The sequence below is a fragment of the Photinus pyralis genome, unplaced genomic scaffold (assembly GCF_008802855.1).
Source record: "Photinus pyralis isolate 1611_PpyrPB1 unplaced genomic scaffold, Ppyr1.3 Ppyr1.4_LG5, whole genome shotgun sequence".
Lineage (NCBI taxonomy): Eukaryota > Metazoa > Arthropoda > Insecta > Coleoptera > Lampyridae > Photinus > Photinus pyralis.
Genome location: NW_022170596.1, coordinates 4,732,747 through 4,759,439, shown reverse-complemented (window position 1 = coordinate 4,759,439; position 26,693 = coordinate 4,732,747). Strand labels below are relative to the sequence as shown.

At 34.9% G+C, this 26,693-nt stretch overlaps 2 protein-coding genes across 2 annotated transcripts; one reads left to right on the top strand and one right to left on the bottom strand.

The window, feature by feature from the left end:
• Positions 1-3,489: 3,489 nt before the first annotated feature.
• LOC116171190 (mitochondrial pyruvate carrier 2-like) lies at positions 3,490-4,467 on the bottom strand. Its single transcript, XM_031487885.1, has 4 exons — positions 4,196-4,467; positions 4,104-4,144; positions 3,846-4,042; positions 3,490-3,796 (listed from the first exon to the last, which is right to left on the bottom strand). The coding sequence occupies exons 1-4, from the start codon at positions 4,278-4,280 to the stop codon at positions 3,754-3,756; spliced, it is 366 nt and encodes a 121-aa protein (XP_031343745.1). The 5' UTR covers positions 4,281-4,467; the 3' UTR covers positions 3,490-3,753.
• Positions 4,468-7,114: 2,647 nt separating this feature from the next.
• LOC116172564 (endoribonuclease Dicer-like) lies at positions 7,115-26,230 on the top strand. Its single transcript, XM_031489794.1, has 10 exons — positions 7,115-7,388; positions 7,441-7,673; positions 8,945-9,185; positions 10,685-11,609; positions 11,658-11,936; positions 11,988-12,200; positions 12,250-12,789; positions 20,839-22,749; positions 22,795-22,979; positions 25,886-26,230. Exons 1-10 carry the CDS (start codon positions 7,210-7,212, stop codon positions 26,034-26,036), a joined length of 4,857 nt encoding a protein of 1,618 aa, XP_031345654.1. The 5' UTR covers positions 7,115-7,209; the 3' UTR covers positions 26,037-26,230.
• Positions 26,231-26,693: the final 463 nt, after the last annotated feature.

The window sequence follows — 26,693 nt, the reverse complement described above, 5'->3', positions numbered from 1 at the left end:
AAATAATTGTTTCCTCTACCGCCGTTAACGCACTTACGTTTTGTCATGAATTTGTCAGTTATCTAAGCGTTCCGGTAGGAATATTTAAATTGTTGTTCTCCGAAAGCTGCTGTAACCGGGAAGAAGAGAGACAATTAATATTTTGAGATTTCAGCGCAGCATTTTAATTTCTAACAATACGTGAAAACCAGGACAGAAACCAGTTCCAAATCGAGGTGTTTACACGTTAACAGTTTGCAGCGTTGCTTGTGTGTAGATACCGACAACAGTCGGTGTGCCTGGAATATACCAATTAGACCTCGTTGTTAATTGGATTAAGGAGTATTGCAGTTTGAACGCTCCTAATTTGGTAAACATAATTAGTGACTGACGGTTTAATGAGTTGCAGTGAACGTTATCAAAAACGGTCCCGAAAGGTGTCTCCGGATGCGTCGTAATTTTTCCAGAGGCAGGTTGTCCCATATTTTTCCGATAACTGCCGGCCGAGTAATTATTTAAAAACAAAATTAATTTGGTTGGCATTCGTACTGAATAAAGCGAAGAGTTGGATTTCCCGTATTCCACTTCCCTAAGAGCCGGATTTCTTCATAATGTAAAGGCTTGATTTTGTGGGGAGCTTTTTGCAAATAAGTTTTGTAAATACCGAAATTTTTAACTTTTGCAACGGTATCTAACGTATTCATAACGTAATTCATTATATTATTAGCCAGGTTGCGGACAGCATTTTCCGTTATGTTAGACGGCCATTTTTTCTTATAACATAAGAAATATAAATTTTTCTCCAACCACCTGAATAAGGCGCTATTTTGTGACAGTGTTCGGTACCTAAAATTGACGTTTTGCGGATTAATCGCTTTCACCATGGCAACTGTACAAAAAGTGGATACTTTTGGTCCTAGTACCAAAAAGAAATTGACCTTGAATGTTGGCCAATTAAAAAATTACAATCACGGAGATATGTCACATTGACATCGTTTTACATTGCAGGTTGTAAGATATTTCTATACATACAAATCAAATATTTTTGCATATTCAATGCAAATAATGATGTTACCTATACATATGTACATGTATTGAAAATGATTTACGCTCGCTATTTTTATTTAAACCATGTGTAACGTAATTTACATATTCCGTGAACGTAATTTTAATACGTATACAACCCGCCGTCGCGCGTAACGCCATCTATACTTCAGACCCATTGCACTATTATCTGTCATTTTGAATTCAAAATTTGAAAAAGTTAATTGCAATTAATTTTAATTAAAAAACTGTACGGTAAGTTTTTTATTTCAATACAAAATATAACAATATTAATTGTGTATACAATAAAATGACTGAAATTGATAGCGACATGGATTGCACTCCGCCAGAGATTATAGAAACGGCAGAACATGCTACCTCAAGATTTGCTCCCTACAAAGTCGCGAGAGGTGAGAAGTAAAAAGTCAGAACGAATAGGTTATAAGTTAACCTAAAAACTAGAGTGGCATGACACGTGAGGACAAGAAAGCAGAAGTTCTTATACTATAGTAGTGAAACTGTGACTGAATATAAATTCGAATATAATTTGAAGTAAAGGGGGTTGGAGAAAAAATTTTATGTTTTATTCGTACAAAAAATGCGTTTTCGGGACTCGGAAGGTTGCTGGACTCCGCTAACGCGTCGTCCAGCAACTATCTTCCTCGTCCCGAAAACTGACATTTTTTGTACTTATGAAACAAATAACTATTTTGTAGAAATAATTTACGGTATGAGGGCTTTTTGTACGATATATTTATAAATAGCGGAACCAATGAAAATGAAGTTCTTATAATGTGTCACTGCGCAGTACGTAATCACTCATAAATAACATTTTCCTGCTAACCTACAATTGTGCAGTGTTTATGTTGGCGGTAGTTCTTTTCTTTTTGTCTAAGAGCATAGTAGTGAACTTTGGACATTTTAACACAATGTAAAATAAAAGTGAGGTTAAGACTCCTTCAAACTTATAAGCAAAATTGAACACGTCCAGCACACACCGCAACTTAACTTTGCTATAAAAATGTTTTATACTTATAAACTTATATTATAAGGAAAAATGGCCGTCTAACATAACGGAAAATGCTGTCCGCAACCTGGCTATTGTCAGAAGCAAGAAGCTTTACAGTGATTTCTAGGACTGCTATAAAATAAAGTTTTCTGTTATACACGACGATATAGGGAAACTAACCATCATCTTGTGAAAGTTAGTTAACATCTTTCACTCAATGATTAAAAATATCTCTTTATAGTGTTTTATATAATAAATAACTATTATTTTATATTCATAAACCTAAAACTTTCATAAAATGTAACCGCCTATTGAAATAGCCACATTTGCGTGCCAGAAATGTTTATTAAATACATTTCAATTATGTAAGTATTAACGATCAATTCTTTGTAAAACATAAGCTACACGCTCCCGATTTTAGCTACACAAATGACGATGTCAAGAAAGCAACCACCGGCGTATTTCGATAAGTTGAGAAAAATTTCCCAATTAATTGGGCTGGTACTACGGGATGAAATCAGAAATGGTGAAAAATGTGCCCTATTTGTTTACATGTTTGTAATGTATGTATACGCCGTGATATTTTTTTGCCGAAACTGGAGTTTGGATACTGATGGAATACGAGTAGATGACTATATATACGCCGCTGCCATAGCCAATGGTAGGTATATACGTAGGTATAGTAGGAACACGAGCTTTTTACTTACCATACTCATGTATTTAGTAATACCCCTTCGAAACGTTCCGGTGGTCATAAGGCTGTTGCAAATGTGAGCTCTGACGATTGGCAGAATTGTGTGCAACATGTTATTAAGGAAGAAAATAAGATGTGTAGATTGGATGGCCTAATGGATACACTTATAGAACCATTAATTATTTCACTCGGATCGGAGGACAGTGACAGTTTTAGTGAACTTTCGGAAGACAGTGTCTTAATCGCTTATACATAAAACAGTGAACTGTGCTGTTTAATAATATGAATATAATTCCATTGCTCTGAATTTGTTCAATAACTTAACATTTGTTGTAAATTGTAATGTGGATTGTGTAGTATTACAACTGATAAAACATTTAAAACTACAATTCAAAACTATGTTTCAAAAAAATGTATGCAGCATTATTACCTATTATCAATTTATTACCTATTTATTATAATTCGCTTTTAAAAGTGTGATGTATGCATAATATAAAGTAGTTCCTATCAAATAATAACCCAAAAGCATAAATAATGAAATCTATCCAAATGTGAAAGAAAACCACATCACGCAACACACAATACATGTCTGTATAAAATGAGTCTATTATTTTTGTTACTCGATTCTATTTATAGTGACATTTTCAGTGTAAATCCGGTTTTTAAATCCGTCTTCCTATAGTTATGACCTAGGATTATCGCAAGTTTGGCCACAAATAGCAAGACAAATTTAAATCGTCATTAGGTATTAAAGCACGACACATCGAAAAATACTGATTGTTTAATTTGTGGTCAGTGTAATTATGCCACGAATAGTAAGGAAAGCTTAGACCATAGACACTTGAGAGAGATAGACTGTACGTTGTCCTATATATCTTATATTAATGCAACTTATATAATGATGCAAACACGCTGCAAATTGTTGCGCAATAAAAATACCTACTGGGTATCACTCTACCTATTTTAAAATTACGGTAATTTAATATAAATTTCATTAAGTTCAAAACAAACGTAACTTATTTGCAAACTAAGTGGTTTTAGCGTCCTTGTCTTTCAAACTCTGGTGGTACCTTAAAAACATAACATAAATTATAAATATTCAACTTCAAGACACTATACCTGAATGCACGTGCCAGTTGATAAAGTTGAGTTACACCAACAAATAAGTTAACACTGAAGAGATAAACATTCTTTGGTATTATTATTAATGAATATCGAGACCATATAAATCCAGATGACGCCAATGCAATAGTTTGAGGCATGCTAAGTTTGTCAGCTGGTCGGGTTAAATCACTAATCCCTGCGATCACCAATCCCTAAAATGAACCCTTCATTTAATGACGCACTTCGCCAGTCAGTTATTCAAAATAATCTCACCCATTTAAAACTGGGAGCCCAGAAGAACACTGTTTTTGGACCTAAAACTCAAATTTTTACAAAGAATCCAAAATATTTCGCATAATCCTTACCTGCGGGATGATTCCAAAAAGGAAGACATTTTTTCGGTATAACCTTCTCCACCATTCCTATTGTTTTCCTGTAGATTATCGACATATTTTAAAATAACTGAACGAAAAAATCGAAATGACAAATTCAAGGTAAAATAGGTAATAGAAACCAGATTATAATTTGAATAAAGTATTCGTAGTAGAGGGGAAGCGAAACATGTTCATGGCATATATGTAGTTAATTAAATAATATTTACTGCACTCCTCAGAACGGGTTGTTGACAACGGAGTCTTATCGTACACGCAAATAAAATTTATGTTATCATAAATCACTGTAATTAAGCAAAAGGTATTAAATACATCTTACGCAATGGACTGTTATACGTCATTCATTTACAATCAATCTGGTATTCAATTAATGCATTGTAATATCTGATGTTATCTAAAGGTTGGAAATTTACGATAGGTACCTCCTAAGTAAATTTCCTACCGCTTGTAAATTGAACTTTTTCAATTTCAACTCCTAGGGCGCTTTGTTCTTCTTCCAATAGGTTAGCACTAGGGTTAGCAATTTTCTTCAGAGCAAAATATCAACTCATGATGACTAAAAGACTCATTACTCCCTAAAGACACTCTAAAAGTTTCATATCACCGACAAGATTTTTTAAATAATATTGCAGACAAATCATTCTTCATGCTGGTAATGACTTAATGAAACTGCATTCCCAGTGCGGCTTTATTATTTTCTTCTAAGACTGGTTGAGACTATAATTGCGAGATGAATCCAGAAAACTTCTTGCGTTGCGTTGGTTTGAATTATTTAGAAAGTTAATCGAACCATCGGGCATACTGTGCCTCCTATCATCATACATTGATACGAGTATATCTCCTCGAAAAAAGTACAGATTCAAAAGTGATTGATTGTCTACATTGATAACATGCTCAAAGCTAATCTCTTGTTACAAGCCTCTCTGTAAGTATTCACAATGTAGTGTACCTACCAGGTAGGTACCTATAGATTTGCGTTTTGTTTTCAGAAATAAACCCCCAAAAACCAATATCAACATCACCAATTAACAGAGCAGTATGGGTATAAGGTTTTACTTCATCCCTATCACTGCAATCAACCCTATCGAGTTAATATGGGGTATCGCCAAAAGTTACAAAGACACGTGGGCAGAGATGAAAGAACAGCTATGCATTGATTAAATATGTGGACAAGCGCTGTTACAATTCAATTTGTTTTAATATACAAATACCTACCCGCTATATTATCTTTTGGTATTTTAGCAGATTTGTTTTGTTTCTCATTTCTATGAAATTTTTGATTTTTCTAAATTGATAATGAATTCTTCCTTTGAGCCATATGAATTCATTTTTGATACTAATTAGTGACAACATTGCAATTTTTATATTTTCTGAGCCGAATTGTTTACCGCTACGTGTTTGTTATAACAAGAGGCTGCCGAGTCGTCGGTCGACTCGGCGAAAACTGGTTCGTGTGTTTAGGCCCTAATTGTGGTGGGCGGATTTATTTGAAAGTCCTAGAGAAAGAGGATTTTTTAAATAGTAGAACTGGTGTTTCGTTAAATACTGGTATCAACGAACAAACGTGGCTGGTTCGCGACGGTCGGAAAGTGTGTACGTTACTTTACGTAATTTTTATTCGCCCGATTTGATTAGTGTTTTGTGGGCGGTGTAGTTACCCGCATTTCATTTCACAGAACAATCCTTTAACATGAAAATAAAGTTACCAGCAAACAAATATTTTTGTTAAATAAATAAAACAAGTCATTTTTAATTAAAACAGATATTGAGCCAAATTGTACAAATTACTTGATCGTACAAGAGCTAGTCAGGAGCTGCATAGAACTTGCCGAGTTGCTTAGAGTGGCAATTTCTTAGTATTACCACAGTATAATACAAAGTATTACTAACTTGAAATCAAACTAATAATTGAATTACTAGCGATACATCGCATTAAGGAAACACGTTAAAACTGAGAAAATTCGGTTTTCGGTTGATTGTAGGGAATGCAATCCCGCAGCAAAATCTCAATCCCGGTATTTGCGGGATCGTTAGATGTTAATTCCGCGGGATCCCGGTATTTGCGGGATCCCGCAAAATTTTAAATAAAGTGGCAAATAAGCAGTTTTATGCGGTTAACTTCTGTATTAGTTGATTGAAACCATCCAATTCTCACTGTGGTCGCTTCAAAAATGACCGCGACGAGTTATGAGAATAAGTTCACGACTATAACACGGAAAAATATTTAATTTCAGTGTTTGGTCATTTTGCTTCGTCCATAACGCGTTGTGGGCGTTATTTTCGCTCATTAAGCGTAACATGTACGAGTATATTATGTCTAAAATTCGCCATTTTGATACCACTTTTGCTTCATGTTAATTAAACAAATACTCCATCCTTTATCTTCTTAATTCTTTATTCAAATTTCAAAGGATGTGATCACGTGGCCATGTTTATTTTAACCTAAAAATTTGCCTTTACATATTTGTCTTCTCTGATTGACTGTTTTGGTTTGCGATTTATTTGATAAAGATAACTTGGATATCATTTGCGTCTGTAATGAATATTTCTACACATTCCCGTGATTTAGCACTCAACCAGCCACAATGTACAAAATTTAGAGGTTATGTTGACGCTTCATCCCGCTGCTTCCGCTCCGTACCCTTCGGCTAATGCACAGTTATTAATTTGTTCCAGTGATCACGTGATTTTTTCACTGTATCATTGATTGATTATACACATAATCAATTATTGTGCTATTACCATTGATTATACACATGATTGTGTGTATAGTCAATGATTGTACGCTCTGCGCACTCCTGAAACGGATAATCGAACGCACCATTCATGTCAGCGCTGTGTCGCTTTATTTCCCTGAACGCACCCATTGTTGACAACCAATCAAATCCAATCTTCCCTACCCACCCAAACTTCAGACTTCCCGGTACTTCGTTTGCAAGTTTTTTTCCTGTTGTGTAATAAAAGTGAATTTTGTCTAAATAAACACAATGGATCTCGAAATGGAATTGCAACATAAAGGAAAAGACGATTTTATACCAAGAGATTATCAACTTACCATAATGGAGATAGGTATTAAAAGAAATTCAATTATTTTCTTACCAACGGGTACAGGGAAAACTTTAATTGCTGTGATGATATTAAAACGTTTAGCGGAACCTCTACAAAGGTGCCTCTACTCAAAAGTGGTAATTCACTTGACGATATTGCCTCAATTTTAGACCCCTTAGTCAAGGAGGAAAAGTGAGCGTTATGTTAGTAAATACCGTAGCCTTAGTCGATCAACAATCGAAATATCTAAAAGCGTTAACAGATCAAGACGTTGCTGCCTATAGCGGCGACATGAATGTGGATTATTGGAGCGATAGTACATGGAGAGATCAACTTGAACACAATCAAGTGTTGGTTATGACTACCCAGATACTTGTAAATATACTTCAACGTTCACTATTAAGTAAGTTGTGTTAAAGAAGTGCGGTTCAATGTATCAATAAATTACCGAGGGGTAAATATCAACGGCAGGATTTTGTACACTGCTATTTGAAGTGCAATTTACATTATCTAAGTGTGTCTTTTTCATTTTACTCGTAGGTATAGAATCAATATGGCAAAGTAGGTTTTTAACTGGAGTTTTGAAAGTTCATTTTAATGATGAGTGATGAAATTGCATCAGAAGGGTCATATGGCATGGCAACACCCGTAGGTGTCTCTATCATCAAGCATCAAGAGTTCTAGTCAATTTTTATACTTTCCTTAGATTCTATACAGGAATCTGTAATGAACCACACTCAAGTTCATTATCTCGGTTTGTAATTTCTTTGCCAGAAGGCTGTACATCTTCATTTTTTAAGCATATCCATTATTAATTCTAGGTTCTTGGTATTTCTGAGTCGGTTTTAAGTAGCTATAGTTCTAGTATAATGCCTAAATATGCAAATCAGTTTTAAATAAATTTCCATTTTCCTGGAAATTTGTCCCATAGGTATTCTCGCACGATTCGGGTGTTGTGTGCAGGTGCACCATCCTGTTGAAACCCATTTTTTGTGTGTATGCTATGTATTGTATTCGTAATAAAAATGTACTTTTTTATGGGCCCTAGAAAAAAATAAAGTTGATGATTCCTCCGGAAGGGAACGTTGTATTCAAAATCTCTCATTGTTGTTCTGTAGAGCTCAACTAGTAGCAATGAGTGTTTCTTTTGTATCTGTTCAAATACCACCAGAAAAAAATAAAAAACCAAATCTGCAAATTCGGTTTTGGTATAGTCATTGAAATGTTCTGCTTTTCTGTTTTAAGCATGATAGTAAGTAATGGTTTAATTGCCCAACTTTTCTCTAATTTGACCATGGTATCTGCTATGGTGGCGGAGATCCCCATGCTAAACATCCTTATCTAAACACAGTATATTTCAGAAACCAAAAACGTTCCAGCATTTTTTTCAAAATGTGGTCGATCTCTTTTGAACTTACCCTATACTTTCTTATCTGTAGAAGAGCCGAGTTGAGCGTGGTTGAACGGGAATCCCAAATTTCAGATAAACGTGACCTGTGAAATTTTGTAGGGATAGGCTACCCTTCCAATTTAATGGCACTTCCAATTTGTCAAAAGTGAAGTTGTTGGAAGAGGAGCGTATTGTACGATTATTGTCAAGGATATTTACTACTCGAGAAATTTTGTGAATCAGGTTATTGAAATTTGCTTTAATTGCTGCACAATTCTTTCCAGGTTTAAATGATGTGAATTTGTTAATCTTTGATGAATGCCACAACGGCGTAGATGATCATCCCATGACACAAGTGATGTCGTATTATCCGAATTTGAGAGACCCACCACGTGTGATAGGGCTGTCAGCCACATTGCTTAACAGAAAATGTACGCCCGCCGAAGTTCTAAAAGAAGTTAGTGTATTGGAACGTACTTTTCATAGCAAAGTGGTTACTGTAACTGATTTAGAGTGTCTGACAGGGTAAGTTACGTTTGTGTAATTGAGTAACCACATTTACTCTGCTTCTATTCAAAATAAGAGGTATTTTTAACCGCTTAGTGTTAGCACTTTTATCAAGATTCTGCTAACCTGAGTTATGCCGAGTGCAACGAAGCACTTGTTTTCGGTCCTGAAGTTATGACCACACTTTATTTAAAGTTACGAACAGTTTTCTTTATCGCAATTTTGCTTTAAGGCCTGGACACACATGTCCGTACCATGACCGTGCACGGAGCGTTGGGACTACAGTGCAATTCATCACCGAAACATGACCGTATCTCAGTGCGGGCACGGAGCCGGCTCAGTTCGGTCATGTGTGTCCAGGCCTTTACACGGAATATTAATTTTCTTTCTACTTTGTGGCACTGCGTAGAGCACGGTAAAATGTTTATGGAATATGCTGAATATCACTTTGTTTATAAATACGGACAGTGTCTTTATGTAACTGAATTACTATACGATTATAAGTTTTTTAATTGCGACACGGGAACGTATAATGATTTCTTGGGCTTAATGTTATATTCCTTTAAATCTGGGCGAACTGACACTTTTCTTGACAAGCTAATGTGCGCGAAATATGCACGTAAATTTGACTAAGGGTAGCGCTATACTAAACGCTGATTGACTAATCGCAATTCTCTCATATTGACTCTTCGGATGCCAAATCGAGACTCTCTCTGGTTGATTGACCTAGCTAGAGCCTCTTACTCGCTCTACGGCTTAAACTCTAATCCCTCATTTCTGCCAAGCTCATCCCCTCTCTATATACTAAGTTGACTTAAAACACATATTTCATGGTAGAATAGCAATGGCGGAGATACTCTGTTAATTTTCATTGGTTCGCCAACTTTAAGACTATCTACCGAAAACACTGATTCAACAGAATTTACTTATTTTTTCCCAAGGAAGCTTAATTCGCAGTGTAAGAAATGTAACATTATACGACCTTTTTTTATCGTGTAAAATGAAACTTATCAAATTGGGGTTAATTCGTTTGTCTTGAGAATGGAGTAGGTGTTCTGGTTATTCTAAGGTGCATTGGAGTAAAAAATGATCCCCTCACTTTTTTATCCGAATCAAACAAAATCTTGATGTCAGTCGGTCTGTCTGTACCTGTACTCTCATTTCCAGCTAAATCCATTGGAACCAAACTTGGTACACATATTCTTAGACATAAAAGGCGGAACTGAAAAGCTTTTGGCCAGAATCGCGCATGAACACATCTGCAGGTGGTATCTGCTCAGTGCTACCCAGGCAAATTTTTTATTTAAGCGTACCTAACTAATAAAGTTGCAATCAGTATTTATGGCAACCTCGGTTTTTGTTATCATTAACAATTTCAAGCTAGCTATTAGCATGGAAAACACTGTCGAAAAATAAATTTTATTTTGATTAGTTGGGAGTAGTTTATAAAGACCTTTGTTGTTAATTTGTTGTTGTGTTCTTTAATATTTTACAATTTTAGATTTACACATTTACAGATACTCTACAAATCCGCAAGAAGAAATACGTGTCTTTTCGTCTCATACACCTTCTGAGGTGGATGGGCTAGCAATCCGACGTTTAAAAGATTTAATCAGTGTTGTGAAAAAAATCAACGTAGATAAGACATCCATCTCTCCTCCAAAACCAAACCTGCACCCACTTAATAATGATTCCGAATTTAAGGAAATAATATCCCTAATTAACGATGTAGTACACCACATTCAATATTTCGGAAGTTACTGTGGCGAGATTGCCGCTGCCGCTCACATTATTCAATTGGAACGAATTAGAAAGCATTGTCAAGACGAGAGGTTCAGAACTGTAATTGATGCGGTGAAGTCAACTTTTCAAACGGTTAGAGCTATGTATCAGATAGTAATGAAGTCTACGGATCAACCTGAACGTATTTACAAATTTTCATCTCCGCACGTAAATAAGCTATTCCACGTTTTGGAAGAATATGATCATAACGCCAAGGTTCCGTTATGCGGAATAATATTCGTCCAAAGAAGATTTACCGCAAAAGTTATTTATAATGTGCTAAAAGATTTGAAGGAAACTGATCCTCGTTTTTCTTTTATTAATCCTAATTTTATTGTGGGCTTCAATGTTAACGCTTACAACAACACCCGTGAGGGCTTATATACTAACAAAATGAATAAAATCATTCTGCATGATTTCAAAACTAAGAAGGTTAATTTATTGGTAGCTTCGAACGTTTTGGAAGAAGGGGTTGACATTCCGACATGCACTTTGGTAGTTAAATTTTGTGCTGTAACTAATTACTGTGCATATATTCAATCAAAAGGAAGAGCACGCCACCTAAATAGTTTATATTACATGTTGGTGAATGAAGATGAATCCAATGAATTTTTCAGGTCATATCAAAAGTTTCAAAAAGTAGAAGACATACTAAATTTGGTAAAATTAATTTAAATGTCACCTTAATAGATTACACAGACATTTTAGCACCTACATGGAAATTATCAGGATGCAGAGGAACCGATTGGGGATGCAGATCAGTTGGATGGTGAGCTAATCCCTCCATACTATGTGGATGGACCAGATTCTCCACAAGTCAATTTGTTAACTGCTATACCTCTTTTATGCTTGTACTGCTCACATCTTCCGGCTGATAAATACACAATGTATACGCCAAACTGGTTTGTAGATAAATGTCCAAACACTCTAAACTATCGAGTCACAATTGAGCTTCCACCAGTTAGTGGTGTTTTAGATCCAATAGAAGTAACTTATTTCCGATTAAAATGCCCCTAATAGTTAAATACGATTATGCAGGGACCATTCACGCACTCGAAGAAGCTTGCAAAAAGAGCTGCAGCTTTAGAGACTTGTAAGATATTGCATCAAAGAGGTGAATTGGATAACAAACTATTACCCAGAAATCGTGCGGTAGCACAAAACAATTTTGGTTACTATTTTAACCATTGGCCAAAGATCCAGGAAAGTGATGTGGGAAAAACAAACAAACAAAGATTATATACTAAGAGAGTATGTATTTTTTTTTGTTTCAAATTCTGTTTGAATGTTTTTGTTTAAGATACCCAATGCTTGCAAGGGGTGCATAATCCCAAACAAAGAGGTGTATCTTCATATCATCGAATTACAACCGATATTTTCTAATAAAGGAGACCTGGAAGTGATATATAATCTCTATCAGTCTCATTTATGCTATGGGTTTCTTTCTGCCCAGCGGTTACCAAAATTGTGCCAATTTTTATTATACGTTTCAGCCGGAGAGATATTAGTTAATCTTAAGCTCAATTATAAGCAGGTTACCTTGACCGAGGAGAACATTTCTCACTTAAAAGATTTTCATCACTTGGTATTTCGAGATGTTTTGAGAATTTTGAAAACATGTCTAGTGTTGGATAATGACGATGATACAAATGGATTTCTTATTGTACCTGTTAAGAGGATATCTTTAAATTTTGAAATAGATTTCGAAAACGCTATTAAACACAAGACCATTCGGGACCCAAAGGCTGAACCTACAGAGCAAATGAAGTTGTCTTTAAATGTAACCAAGGAAAATTATTGTGGCAGTGTCATTACTCCATGGTATCGCAAAGATGATCACGTAAGTATTTCTATTCAAGTTTATGTGTTTGGTTTACTTCTTAAGCACATTGACAAGTGATTGACAGTTAGATTTATTCTTAACATTTCGTAGTGAAAGGCGAGTCAAGTTCATGAAATGTTTTGATGATAAGATAAAAAACAACTCAAAACTGCAAGGTGTTTTATTGTTCATAAGCAACAGACCAAATTGCTTGGTAGTTTCATCTGACATACTACATTAATTGGAAAAAGTCAGTAGCCTTTACCGCCCCAAAATTCCACAGAATTAATTAACAAATTTCTAATTAACACCTCATGACAATTCTGGGTGTGAACAAAATTGTTTACATGAAACTCTTATCTGGGTCGTAATTCGGGATCGATTAATTACAAAACCAACCATTTACAGATCACAAATTTATTCGACATAAAACACTCAGGCTGAAAGAAAAGGGTTAACAAACATGTACCACGCAAACAAGCGATCGATAGACAATTAATTAAATGCAATATTAATTTTTTACAGTGTTAATGAACTAATACCTTTTTTATAAAACGTAATAACTTGTGAAGAGTGAAAACAGTAAAACTAATCGTTTTGCAACAAATACGCTCAAATAACGTAAAATGAAATAAACTTTGGGTACAGATCAAAAAAATTAATCATAATTAAGCATGAGACATTTATGTGGATCGGTAAAGGGTTCGAATAAACACAATTTACATGTTTCACCTAAACAAAATTTATTGGACACACAAATTCAAATTAACAAAAAATCTGCAACAACAAACCACTATAGTAATTGCGAAAGAAAAACGCATTTAATCAAAACGTTTCGCACTGACTTACTGTTCTGATCAGGTCACAGGGACGTAATTTTACTCAATTTGAATTAAACTGGTTGACCAAACACACGACAGATGATTGAATTGGCAAGAGGCCCCTTCTGTACGCCAACTCCAGTGTTTAACGTGTCTTCCCTATTGCCAAAATTCGAAAAGAACTTCATCCAATTAACGGGGCGTAGCAACACGACAAACAATCAGAACTCCCTTTTTTTGACGCTCCTGTGGTCACGTAGGTATCGAAATCTTACGCGGAATTGTCTTATCTCAGATTTTCTGCGAAAACACAATTTTTGCCGATTATGTGCATTATTATCGCTACTAAATTATATATCATGTCTTGACTTCTATTCTACCGATCATAACATATAATATATAATGAATCTCTTGCTCGTGGGATTTTTCCTAGTGCATTAAAGACTGCGCGCGTAATAGCTGTATTCAAGTCAGGAGACCCTACAAGAATAGAAAACTATCGCCCTATCTCATTGTTGAGCGTCTTTTCGAAATTGTTGGAAAAAATCGTTTATAACCGATTAATCTCATTCGTCAACAAATTTAGCATCTTACCGGCCAGCCAGCATGGTTTCCGACCTGGGAAATCTACAGAAAGCGCTACCTTCGATCTACTTACTTTCATCTATGAAGAACTCGACAAGAAAAAGTATATCTCTGTCCTATTTTTTGATATCAGTCGAGCTTTCGATACGATTAATTGCGAGAATATCTGCTATAAACTCAGAAATTAGGGATTAGAGGTCCAATGCTGATGTGGATAAAATCGTTCCTTTCAAATAGGCAACTATATGTGGACATCGAAGGTGTTAAATCCGACAAATTTGATGTTACCTTAGGGGTCGCTCAGGGTTCAGTGTTGGGCCCGCTATTATATTTATTGTACGTAGCAGATTTGCCAAATCATGTGACAAGTGCGAAGGTGATCAGCTATGCCGACGACACAACCATCGCTATATCAGCGAAGACCCTAGAGTGTTTAACAAGTACTATTAAACATGTGAACGAGGAATTTCATTCCTGGTGTAGTGCTAACAAACTTGTATTAAATACAAATAAAACTGTGTGTGTGAACTTTGGTAGGGCTAAGCAAGAGCTCGTAACCCCAAGCATTGAATTTATAACTATCAGAAGCGCGGATCCCATATAACAGTTTGTGACCATGTGCCAACTGGCCGCCGCTAGGAGCAGTTCGATCGTTTGAAAGTCCGTGGGCGATCGAAAGTGGAGCGTTACATTGACATTAGATGGCAGCATTACAAACCATTTATTTTGACCATTCGAATATTTTCCTTTTTAATCGTCAGATGTCAGGAACTCCGGATGTTTTTTGTGTTATCATTGGAATGGTTTTATAAATAGGATTGGAATGTTCTAAAAATAGATCCCTTAAGAAGCATTGCGTAAATTTGTAATGTAAATAATAATACATTTAGACGAACGAAGCTTGCAGTCCTTGTCCTTGAAGGAATGCAATTTCATACATTCTATTCACAGGCAGTAAAATAGGCAGGTTCCACATTTTTACTGAAAGCGGGAGATTTTGTTATTAAAAAACGATCAAAAAAAATTTTAAGGCAAAATATTGTCCGTTGCAAGCAGGCAGCTACATCATTTCCACATTCACATTTGATAACTAAATTTCGCGAATCAGCTTTTTTTATAACCATGCAGCATTGTGCACAAATAAATCGGTCCCAGTTTACGTGAATTCGTATACCTACTAGAGCTGAGCGATAAATGAAATTGTTATCGATTTATCGATAAGTCTGTTCAGTCTGATAATTATCGATTAATCATTAATTGATAACTATCGATAATTATCGATAACTTTTTAATCACTTATCGTTAACTTTCGATAATAATCGACAATTATCGATAAATCGTAAGGCTAATTTTCGATAACGTTTGATAATTATCGATAACTTTTTATAATTATCGATAACTTTTGAAAATAATTAATAATGATTGTTAGCTGCTGATAATAATCGATTATTATTGCCACGAAAATTGTCTATCTCTGATATTTATCGATTAATAAATAAGTAGCGGAAATTATCAAGAGAAAACTATCGATACTTTTTCATAAATCTCATCGATATATATTCTCAATCGATATATTACATCATCCATGCGTACACTCGCTAACATTTTTGTTTTTTTGGTATTGATATTGCGAGAGATAATTTAAATAAAACAGGATCTTTTGATGCTCAAGTTGTCTGAAATCAAAGGTGATCAAGTGGACGATAATCCTCAAAAATGAGTACAGCAGTAGGTTGTGAATTGTGATCATATGGCAACTCAACAATGCTCTTACATCGCTTTTGTTGGAAGTAAACTGGTATACCTAAACATTGAAAAGTTTATGTCGTTAAAAATTCTCTCGATAATTATCTATCTTAATAGTTTAGTTGTGAGATTAATCGATACATTATTGGTAATTATAGGTTTATCGACCAATCCTTTAACATTTTCGATAAATTACACCGGTCTACAGCATTTTTGCGCATGGGACATATATACCTTATTTTTATTGCTTCTATAGCCACAAATAAGAATTAGAACAAAAAATGGTTATGTATTATTTGTTTTTGTGTGAAAAAAATGCAAAAAACCAAAAAATAAAAATACCTATAGAATCCTACTTACATAGGCATGATTTATTAAATGGTAACGTTTCTACATTTATAATTTGTTTATCTTAGAGTCTAAATGTTTAAAAATGGAACAGTTTTGCTGTTTTTGTCATGTTCAACTGAATCTGATCTTCCATCATGCTTCCAACTTCCTGGCCTTGGGAAGGTGCCTAAGTTCCATTGTCTCGAGAAAGTGTTGTCCTTATTCCAAATAAGCTCCCATATTATCCTTAAATTGATCTAAATGAGAATGTAACCTGTGCATCTTTATTCTTTAGAGACATTCTATACCCCATGATACAAAACCAAATCCTGTCAGCTCGTCATAATTTTCAGCTCTATGGTTTCCCAGGAAACACTGAACGGGAAACCATGGACTATTGCCTTAAAACTGTTCCAGGATTTTTTTTCCTCTTTGCTAAGTAACCGCGGAAAAATATCACCCTCCATTTTTCTTTTTTTTTTAGGGAAAACAAAGATTCCAGCTTTAATTTTCGCCCCTGAAAGCTTTCAATCAAATCGCTGTAACTTTTGTAAAAGCAAATATTTTCGATGTCTTAATCGCACTTTTTATTTATTTTTGCTTATTATAGTCAGAATATATATTGTGTAAATCCCATGCGCAAAAAATTCTTTTTTTGTTGACCGGTCGACCATTTTTTTTAAATTTATCGATTGACTATCTATTAATCGATAATTATCGATAAGTTATCGATTAACCATTGAGAACAAATTTCAAACGTCAGAATTTAAAAGAAAAGAGGTTAACGACCTTTTTATTTTGTATCAAAATTGCCAGGTGTGACGTGTGATCCTAGATCAGGGGTCGGCAACCTGCGGCTCTTTTGATACCTATAAAGTTGCGGCTCTCCGTATTTATCTAAAGAAATTAGTTCATTTGTTCGAAATTCGCCTTTTTAATTAATCTTATTTTGTATCAAAAGTATACTTGCAGCAAATAATTATCTAATTTTTGACACTTGCTTACTTTCTGGTATTCTTTTGTTTTTTTTTATTATAGCCAGCCTACTCCGATGTATAAACACGTAATTAATTAATGAGTAGGTACTTTTATGAAAAATATTGAATAACCTAAACACTGCGGAGTTTAAGCACAGGGCACCCCTTATAAACATTTAAGAGAAGACAAAAGCGAATAGCGAAATAAAATAGTGGTAGTTCCATTTGAAAAAGAATAGTTATAGCACTTTGAACAAACGGCATTGAAACAACCAAATATTCAGGATGTTCTATTTAAAAAGATCAGTTATTAATTGACATCGTAAAAATGGAACACCCTGTACATTCAAAAATAATTTCTGTAGATCCGCAACCACCAATATTTTTACCAGGTATCTATCAGCTATGTAGGAAAAACCGACGGACTGTTGCAGGACCCTGTATATAGCCAAAAACTATAATATTGAATCAAAAATTATTTGTGGCTCTTTAAGAACTGGGAAATTTTGTAAATTGTAATTTTTGGCTCTTCCGTTTCAATAGGTTGCCGACCCCTGTCTTAGGAGGTAGTTTAACCGGTGGCAACGGTTTAACCGACACACACAAAAATTAAGAATAGATAGGTAGGTTCATTTAATTTCTGTTACAGTGATCAAGGATGCCTGCGTATTTTTTGCTTTCCTGTTCAAATGTAATTCAATCTTCCTTAAGGAATGTTAAGTAAGGTCACGATTCATGAAAGGAAGAATGTTTATCTTACGTCATTCAACATCCTGTGTGCCACATAAATGCCTTATAAGTACGTTTCTTGGGTATCTAGAATTCTGTATACAACAATTACAAATCGAGATAGTGGGTTCATTACAGATTCCTGTATAATAATTAACAAAGGTAAAAAACTGACATTATTATTCATCTTTCTCGATGGTAGAGACATCTACGTCTTGTAATTTAAACTATTGAAAACAGTCACATATCCTGCCATTTAACCTGCGCTTCTGATAGTTATAAATTCAATGCCCCAAGTGTTAGTCTAAATACTAAGTTTTTAGGGATTTTTATAGATGACGATTTGTCATGGGACCAACATATTAAGAATGTGTGTAAAAAACTTAACAGGACTTATTATGTGTTAGGAAACTTGAAATCATGTCTTGACATAAATTCACTAGTTACTGTGTATTACGCGCTCGCATATCCTCATTTAGCATACAACGTTGTTACCTGGGGGACAGCTGTCGACAAAAACAGAGTCTTCATCCTACAAAAAAGGATAATGCGATTAATTTTTAATGTAAAACCGACAATTTCTCTCAGGAATGTTTTCATCAATAGGAAAATTTTATCATTTCCCAGCATTTACATGTATAAGCTTTGCATCTTCATGAAAATGAATAGTCATATTTTTCATCCATTAAATGCTAAGCATGACTATCATACACGCAACAATGAGGTACTTACCATACCCTACCATTCCACAGCGAAGTATGAAAGGGGTCCATATTACAATGGAGTTAAAATGTACAATGCACTCCCTTTATATATTAAAAACATCACAAACATTAAGAAGTATCGAACGAACCTAAAAAAATACTTAGTCCAACGTTGTTTTTATTCAATGAGTGATTTTTAATTGTAACATGCACTTTAGCGTTTACACTGTTCCTAAATGACTTTTTAAAATTGTAAATGTCCATGTTTGAATGTATGACGATGTCTATGTCAAGGTACTATATCACAGACAATAAAGTTATTATTATTATTATTATTATAAATCTTTTATAAAAATAATCAAAATTCGTAATAATTCAAATAAGCGATAAATTGCCCTACATTTAATAATACTAGGAAATAAGCAACGAAAAAACAAATCACTTGGATACAAATAGAAACACAATACTCGCTTTGTGTTTACACGTAAAACCCAACCAGACTAATTAAATAAATTGAAACGAAAAGTTGAATAACGATTAATGACCGGTAATTAACTTCAGGCGTTTGGACCAAACCTTAACGTCCACATCGACTTTGCTTGCATAGCAATATATACCTATTGCTGCCATCTCTGCAGAGGTTCTCCTGTACCATACACTAACTCAACAGTATTCAGCAATCCAGTTATTTATATGGTCCATCAAAAGGAAATTGTATATTTAAAAGTTTATTCAAATTTTATTATAGACCCAATTATCGTCTTTCATCTTTACTTGCAGTTGTATCAGTGTATGTAATCTTTTGTTGAAGAAAATCCTGACAATTTCATGTAAACTACTTTCTTCACTTTTACTCTTGAAATCTAGCTGGCGAATGTAGGAGTTCTCACTACCTAATATGTTCTTACCCGAAGTTAAACTGCGAGAGATCGTGGCAACCGCGCTACCTTGACATGGCTCGTTATCGCCAGACATATCTTTGTTCCTATGCTTAACAAAATATGCATTCGAAAAATTACTTTTTTAAATTCTAAAGCGACCACTCGTTACAACTCTTGTGAAGTAATGAAATGAATTTAAGGCGTTTATTGAGATGTAGAGATCAAGACATTGCTAAAGTCAATTCTGATTCACTGAAATAAAATCGCATCAGTATTTTACCATTTAGTACCCAAAAACCGAGCTAAAAACCAAGACAAAACATTGGCATCTGACATATCAAGTAATTCATCATTTGCTCATAATTTAGGGATAGCTCGAGCAGGTTTTATGAGTCCATTTTTGAGTTATTAGCAGGTTTTATTATGTTGATTTATCATGGTTTATATTCTTCAGGAATGTACTTATGAACGTGTTCATTCACGTACAAACTTGAATATGCATTTGAATTATTTGTCATTTGCAACCCTCGCTCAAATTTGAAACCTAAACCATAGGCGAATGATGGGTCACTTGACCCAAGGTTCAATTTAAAATTATTGAAGGAGTGGCAACCTTACTCGGGGGGATTTTTAAGTAATTTCCAACCTAAAGCGACCTGTTTTTATGTTTCTTTCGAAAAAACTATTTCCTTCGAGATATTCAGTCTGTTTCGTTTTCGTTGTGGCATCCTGTATACCTAACATTAGTAAGAAGAAAAATTACACAATGTTACAGTTTTTCCAGACCCCAGGTGGATTACAAGTTTGTCTAATGGCTCACCGGTAAATTTCTTCTGCCGCTAGTAAAAACCTCTACCATCCTTATAATGTGGAATAGGATCAAAAGAAACAAAATTTCACCTATGATCGAAAAATGCGATGAAAAATATTTAAAATGACAAAATTATTATCTACTTCCTGTATTTCCAGTGTCTTCATTGGGGAAGTGGTTAAGATAGCTCTTTGTTTGTGAACCAGAATCAAGAAATAATTATTAGTGTCTCCTATAAGTTGTGGGTAGAGTATTAATTTCAATTATACTAAACCGTGTGTTAAGGCGGATCTAGAAAAGCGGTAGAGCGGTGTGACCCTACTGGGTCATTGTATTTGACCCTTTTCAATAGGCGTATACCTAGGTCAACTGTGCAAAGTTTTTGCTAGTTACCTAATGTGCTCACAGACAGACGGTTTTGGGAGTTTTACTTTATTGCACTAGCATTAGTTTGTTTTTTTTACTTAAGAATGTTTGTTCCAGCAATACCTCGTAGTCAAAGTCTCTAACGAATTGAATCCGCTGAGCGCCTTTCCTACAGAGGGCTTTGCCACCTACGCAGCTTACTTCATGGAAAAACACAAGCAAATAGTAATCAATAAAAGTCAGCCTTTAGTTTTGGTAAAAGGTATTTCAAAGAGGTTAAATTGTCTAAAACCTCGTAGGTCACATGGTAGAAAAAGTAGCGGTGATAAATTTGAACAGTATTTGATACCCGAACTTTGCGTAAAGCAAGATTTTCCATCTGCCTTATGGTTACAAGCCGGTTTGCTACCAACAATTTTGAATAGGATTGTGTTACTATTGCAGGCAGATGAATTACGTAGTTTAATTGCAAAAGGGATCGGATTAGGTATCCATGAACTATCCGAAAAAGAAGAGTGGGCACCGTTACTGTTAGATAAACATATAACGGACGATATAGAAGTAAGCGCACATTATGAAGAAATCGAGCAATCGAACATAACGGAAATATCTCAAGATAAAATATTTGGGAGCATTTCTTTAACAAAGTTATTACCTGATTTAACAATTAAAGAATTAGCTGCGGAATGTCCTTGGAATGAGTTAACCGAACCTGTAGATATCGAACGACAACGTGACGTGAAGTTGACTGATGTGGAAGCTTTTGACAACTTTGTGTCGCAAGCGCTACCAAAGGATCACCAGTTAGTAAAGAATAAAGTAGCAAATCGAAATAAGTGTGAGACGGATAATAACCTTTACACTTATAAACCATTAAATTTTTTGAAAATTAGAGAAAATAGTAAAGGTGCCGAACTTGTAGATATTTTTACTGCACTGACTACGGCAAAAAATAATGACATAGTTAATTTGGAACGGTTAGAAACTTTGGGTGACTCATTTTTGAAATTTACTATTTCTTTGTTCCTTTTCCTGAAATATCCAAGTTTTGATGAAGGCATGTTAACCAGTTTTAAAGGAAAATTAATTAGTAATAAGAATTTATTTTACATTGGAAATAAAAAGGGTATTAGTGAGTATGTAAAAGTCGCAGAGTTTGATCCAGCTTCCGAGTGGAAACCACCCGCATTTAATGTTCCTAAAATATTCAGAGATAGGATCAATCGATCCATATCGATAAATTCTCTCTTTCACTTTACGTTTACAAAAAGCGAACAGATCGATGGTATATTATGTGATAAATCTATCAACGACATCAGTGCAGCTTGTGACGAGATACCTAAAGATGACAATGTACACTCCAATTCCGCATACTCGTTTTTAGATCAGCAAGTTATAAGGGATAAGTCGATCGCCGATTGTGTCGAAGCACTGTTAGGTGTGTATTTTCAAGCTCACGGTATCAAGGGTGGTTTGCGATTTTTAAAGTGGTTAAATATTGTTCCACAATTTGAAAATATTGACAATCTGTTTCAAATGACGCCTCCGAATCCGGCCTTTGCCAAAAATGTTGCCAAACGAAATATTGAATACCATATCCCAGCATGGGAAAAAGTGCAAGACAAGTTACGTTACACATTTAAAAATCGTGCGTATTTGTTACAAGCGTTAACGCATGCGTCATATATTTCCAATCGTATCACGAACTGTTATCAAACTTTGGAGTTTTTGGGGGATGCTGTATTAGACTTCTTAATTACTTGCTACATATTTGAAGCTTCTGAAAATTTGAGTCCGGGTGATTTAACCGATTTACGCTCCGCATTGGTAAATAACATCACATTCGCGTGCTTCACAGTTAGATGTGGATTTCAAAAACATCTGCAGTTTTCAAATAGGCAATTATCAAAATATATAGATAACTTCGTTCGATATCAAGAATTAAACAATCACAAGATCAATGAGGAAGTACTAACGTTAATAAGTGAAGGGGAACTACACATAGGTCAACATATTGATGTGCCAAAGGTATTTGTTCCTCATGTTAACATTCTTGTAATGTCGAACCTGTAGGTTCTTGGAGATATGTTTGAGGCCTTGATAGGTGCTGTCTTCTTGGATTCTGGTATGTGTCTTAAAACTACGTGGAAAGTTATTCATCGAATAATGTGGAAGGAGATGGAAACGTTTATGAAAAATGTTCCAAAACAACCAATTAGAGTAATCCACGAGATGGTTGCGGCTAATCCAAGGTTTGGGTAAGTGAAACTTACTTTATCTAACCGTAAATTGTATATGTACCACAAAACAAATAAATGAAGAAAGAACAGCAGATTTGAATACAGATTATAGCTACTGAGAAAATTAATATCTAATAAAATCATTCTTGTCTTATTGAGTGAAATTTCTTTTTTTGCTGATACTTTCCATTTTTTGTATTATTTTTGTTGAAACATTCTTTCGTGAAATTTCTTCTACAATTTGGAACGGAATTCTTATACAATTTACATCCTACAGAGTGCATACTATACTGGAGCTTAATGTAACCAATTATTGCTCTTCTAGTATAAAAACAGTCAATAGCCTTCAGTCGCCTGTGAGGTGTACACAAATTATGCTATTATATTTTCATCTATCTAGCGCATGCGAAGAAAAAGTTTTTCAGTGGGCGGCTACCTGTCACTTTTTTATACTAGACGATGTCTAACTATAATTCTGACATGGCGCATTAAAACGACCCACCCTTAGTACCCAAGGGTACATGTTAATTCAACACATCTACGGTTCAGTTTAGGCAAAACAACTCATAAAATGGTAAATTGCATGTACATAAAAAAATCAAAATCGCGTGGCCCTACTCCAGGCTCGGTTACCATAATTTAAAATGAAAAGTACGTATGTGAGAATGCTAGTAGTGAGTCATGTTAAAAGTCTATTAAAACCACACTAAGAAATAGAAGCAAGGTTAATTAGAGAACCCCCTTCTCGTATTGCTAAGATCCAAGAACTGTGATCCGCACGATCTGAGTTCCTTCATGGAATAATTCAATCAAATCAAGCAGACCACCGTCACACGGATAATAAACTTCCTCGTTAATGCATGTGATATTCCACCCTGATGGTTAGGCAACACACGTTTACATCTGAAACAGAAATATAATATGCTCTGTATATAACCAACGACCGTTTTGCGCAGATGCCGAATACTAGGGGATTTTTGTAACAAAGCTAGGGGAGAATGAGAAGAAGATTGCGACGAGGTCGACGGAAGGTACACGCTTTCCCGGTTTTTTTATTTATTCTTGATTATTTTTGGTGGTGGTTTTTGAAGGTGTATTTACAGGTAGTAACCATTTTATTCTTTCTTGTATTAGCTATTTAATCATTGAATTTCTTGCCACAATTTGATATTATTTACATTTTGCTGATTTTGCATAAACTACGATATCTGAATCATGGCATACTCCATGCCTTTGTTTTGAGTACCGTTAGATGAATCATGTTTGTTTGTTATACTGTACAGATGATTATGCCATTATTTTGTTTAATTAAGTATTTATTTCTGTATTCACGAGGAGTTGATTATCAGTGCGATGTTGCTCTACCCGATTGATCCGTAACTATTCCGTGAGGGATACCTAATACAGTTTGATTGTTCGCTGCATCTGTTACTTTCTGATTCGTGACGCGCTGCACTTCTCTATACGAACGGGGGCTCTTTTATTTGATGTTTCGATGTTTGTGTGTGCGAGTGGGTCATTCTGTCTCCGTGGAGTAGGTACCTAATGCAGTTCGATCTTTAGCTGTATCTGTTGCCTACTCGTCTCGTGCGGATTGTAGTTCTTAACATCTTAGCAATACGAGTGGGGGCCCTCTCATTTACATTTCCTCTATTTAAAATATGATCTGCTTGAGCGATAATCGATTTTCACATGAATACTTGCTATTGGCCAATGCCATTCTCACATGTACTTTTTGTGTTAAATTAAATTATGTTAACGGAAGGCTGGAGTAGAGCCACACCATTTACATGTTTCCTATATACATGCAATTTGTTTATTCGACGAGTTGAGTTATCTCAATTGATCGTACAAGTATTTTGATGTGTTTTTGTACTGAATTAATTTATCATGTTTTCCACTGCATTTATGATGTCTTGTGTGTTTTGATTTTATGAACTTGTTTAATTGCATTTGATTTGATTATCTGATTTTTATCATACAATTTGAGATGTTTCATTTATGTGTATATTCTCTTGCATTTTATTGCTGTAGGTGATTTATTTCATGTATTTGTGTGGCCTATGCCAGGGTTTTAGTCCCTTAGAAGGTTTCCTTGGCATGGTCTTGTTGTGTGCGTTAATATATTTATTTGATCTTGTCATTTCTTACGCAGAAAAGTTCTGTCTTTTATTTAATTCCCTTCCCGATTATGTCTCACGTCCCAACACATAAAAGAACCGATTACACAACGACTGCCATCCAAATTCAAAAGTGGCGCGAAACTACCATCGTTTCGACTGGAAAGGTAGGTGGCTCTGCTTGTAGTTTCTTACCAGAGTTGCCAACGGTAAGTATAGGGTAAGTCAACGTTTTCAGTGTCTGCTTGATAGACTCCTAGGAACATTACATGCATAAATAAATCAAACAATATAAAGACATAATAACCTGTACAAGCAAACATGATTCAGATAACGGTACTCAAAACTTAGCATGCACAAAAGCCTATTTGTTTGCAGAGCAGTAACACGTACAGGAAGTCAAGTCAATATGCACCGTGTGCGGTCGGGATGCACGGTATCTGTTGTAAATCTTAAAAACGGAACACTGGTCTTTTTTCATCAGAATAAAATGTGATCGTATAAATTATATTTGACTATTTTTTCGATTCTCGCCAAATAAAAGAGATATCTCTATCTAGTTACTATAATAAAAGTGGATCGTTTTAGATGCCCCTCCATGCACGTATAATAAAAGTAAATTAAATTAATTAAATTTTCTGTAAGAAGAAAAATTTTCATGCCCAAACTCCGATTACAACCACGACTCTCAGGAGTCATAGCCTATCATCTACTCAAACTTTTATGTTGATGATGTATACGTCATTTGTAGACTATAAACGCGACCAAAGTATTTATAATTGCACTGTTTTTTTCAAATTTTAGATCAGCTGTTGTTGTCGATGACGGACATGTTATTGTACAGTTACATTTTATGTTAAATGGTTCGCAAAAGGTTGTTTATGGAGCTGGTGACAGTAAAGCATCGGCCAAGAAAGCAGCTGCCAAGATCGCGTTACGACTGTTAAATAAGTAGTAGTAGTTTTAGGTATTTTCAAATGATTATTTATGTGATAGTTAATTTGTAAGTATTTTTTGTCATAACATTTTTTAAATATAAATACTAAAACAAAGTAAAAGTGTAATCGTTTAAAGATGCTGTAAGTAAATATGACGATGTTTTATATTATGTTTCACTATTGCAACAGATAAATTGGACAAAAACTTTTAGTTTCACTTTGTGAGTACCCTGTTCCAATACTCTGTTCTCCAACATATATCCTATCTCCATTACTAGTGATACACTCAAGTCGAATATGGTACCATCACTTTCTCTTGGCGAGTTGGAATGTATCCTGTAGCATCCGAAAACTGTTGTCCTTTTTAAAAGATGACCAGAAAGATTTCAGTTCGCTAAATTCATTAATAACCGATTAGTTTCCTATGTTAATTCAAAACAAGCAAGGTTGCCGTAGCTAGGGATGGGCGATAACTGTTTTCACCTATCGATAAGTATCGGGTACTTACCTATCGATATATTTTACTTATCGATATGCCGATAATTATCGAAATAATATCGATATATCGATACCTATCGATATGTCGATAGTTATCGATATGTCGATAGTTATCGATATGTCGATAGTTATCGATATATCGATAGTTATTCGATATATCATCGATGTCGATAGTT

Coding starts and splice junctions, on each gene's coding strand:
- LOC116171190 (XM_031487885.1), bottom strand. CDS start 4,280: ATGTCGATAATCTACAGGAAAACAATAGGAATGGTGGAGAAGGTTATA. Junction 4,145..4,195: donor TTTTTGGAATCATCCCGCAG/GTAAGGATTATG, acceptor TTTGAGTTTTAG/GTCCAAAAACAGTGTTCTTC. Junction 3,797..3,845: donor CAACTGGCACGTGCATTCAG/GTATAGTGTCTT, acceptor TATGTTTTTAAG/GTACCACCAGAGTTTGAAAG.
- LOC116172564 (XM_031489794.1), top strand. CDS start 7,210: ATGGATCTCGAAATGGAATTGCAACATAAAGGAAAAGACGATTTTATA. Junction 7,674..8,944: donor ACTTCAACGTTCACTATTAA/GTAAGTTGTGTT, acceptor AATTCTTTCCAG/GTTTAAATGATGTGAATTTG. Junction 22,750..22,794: donor AACATATTGATGTGCCAAAG/GTATTTGTTCCT, acceptor TCGAACCTGTAG/GTTCTTGGAGATATGTTTGA.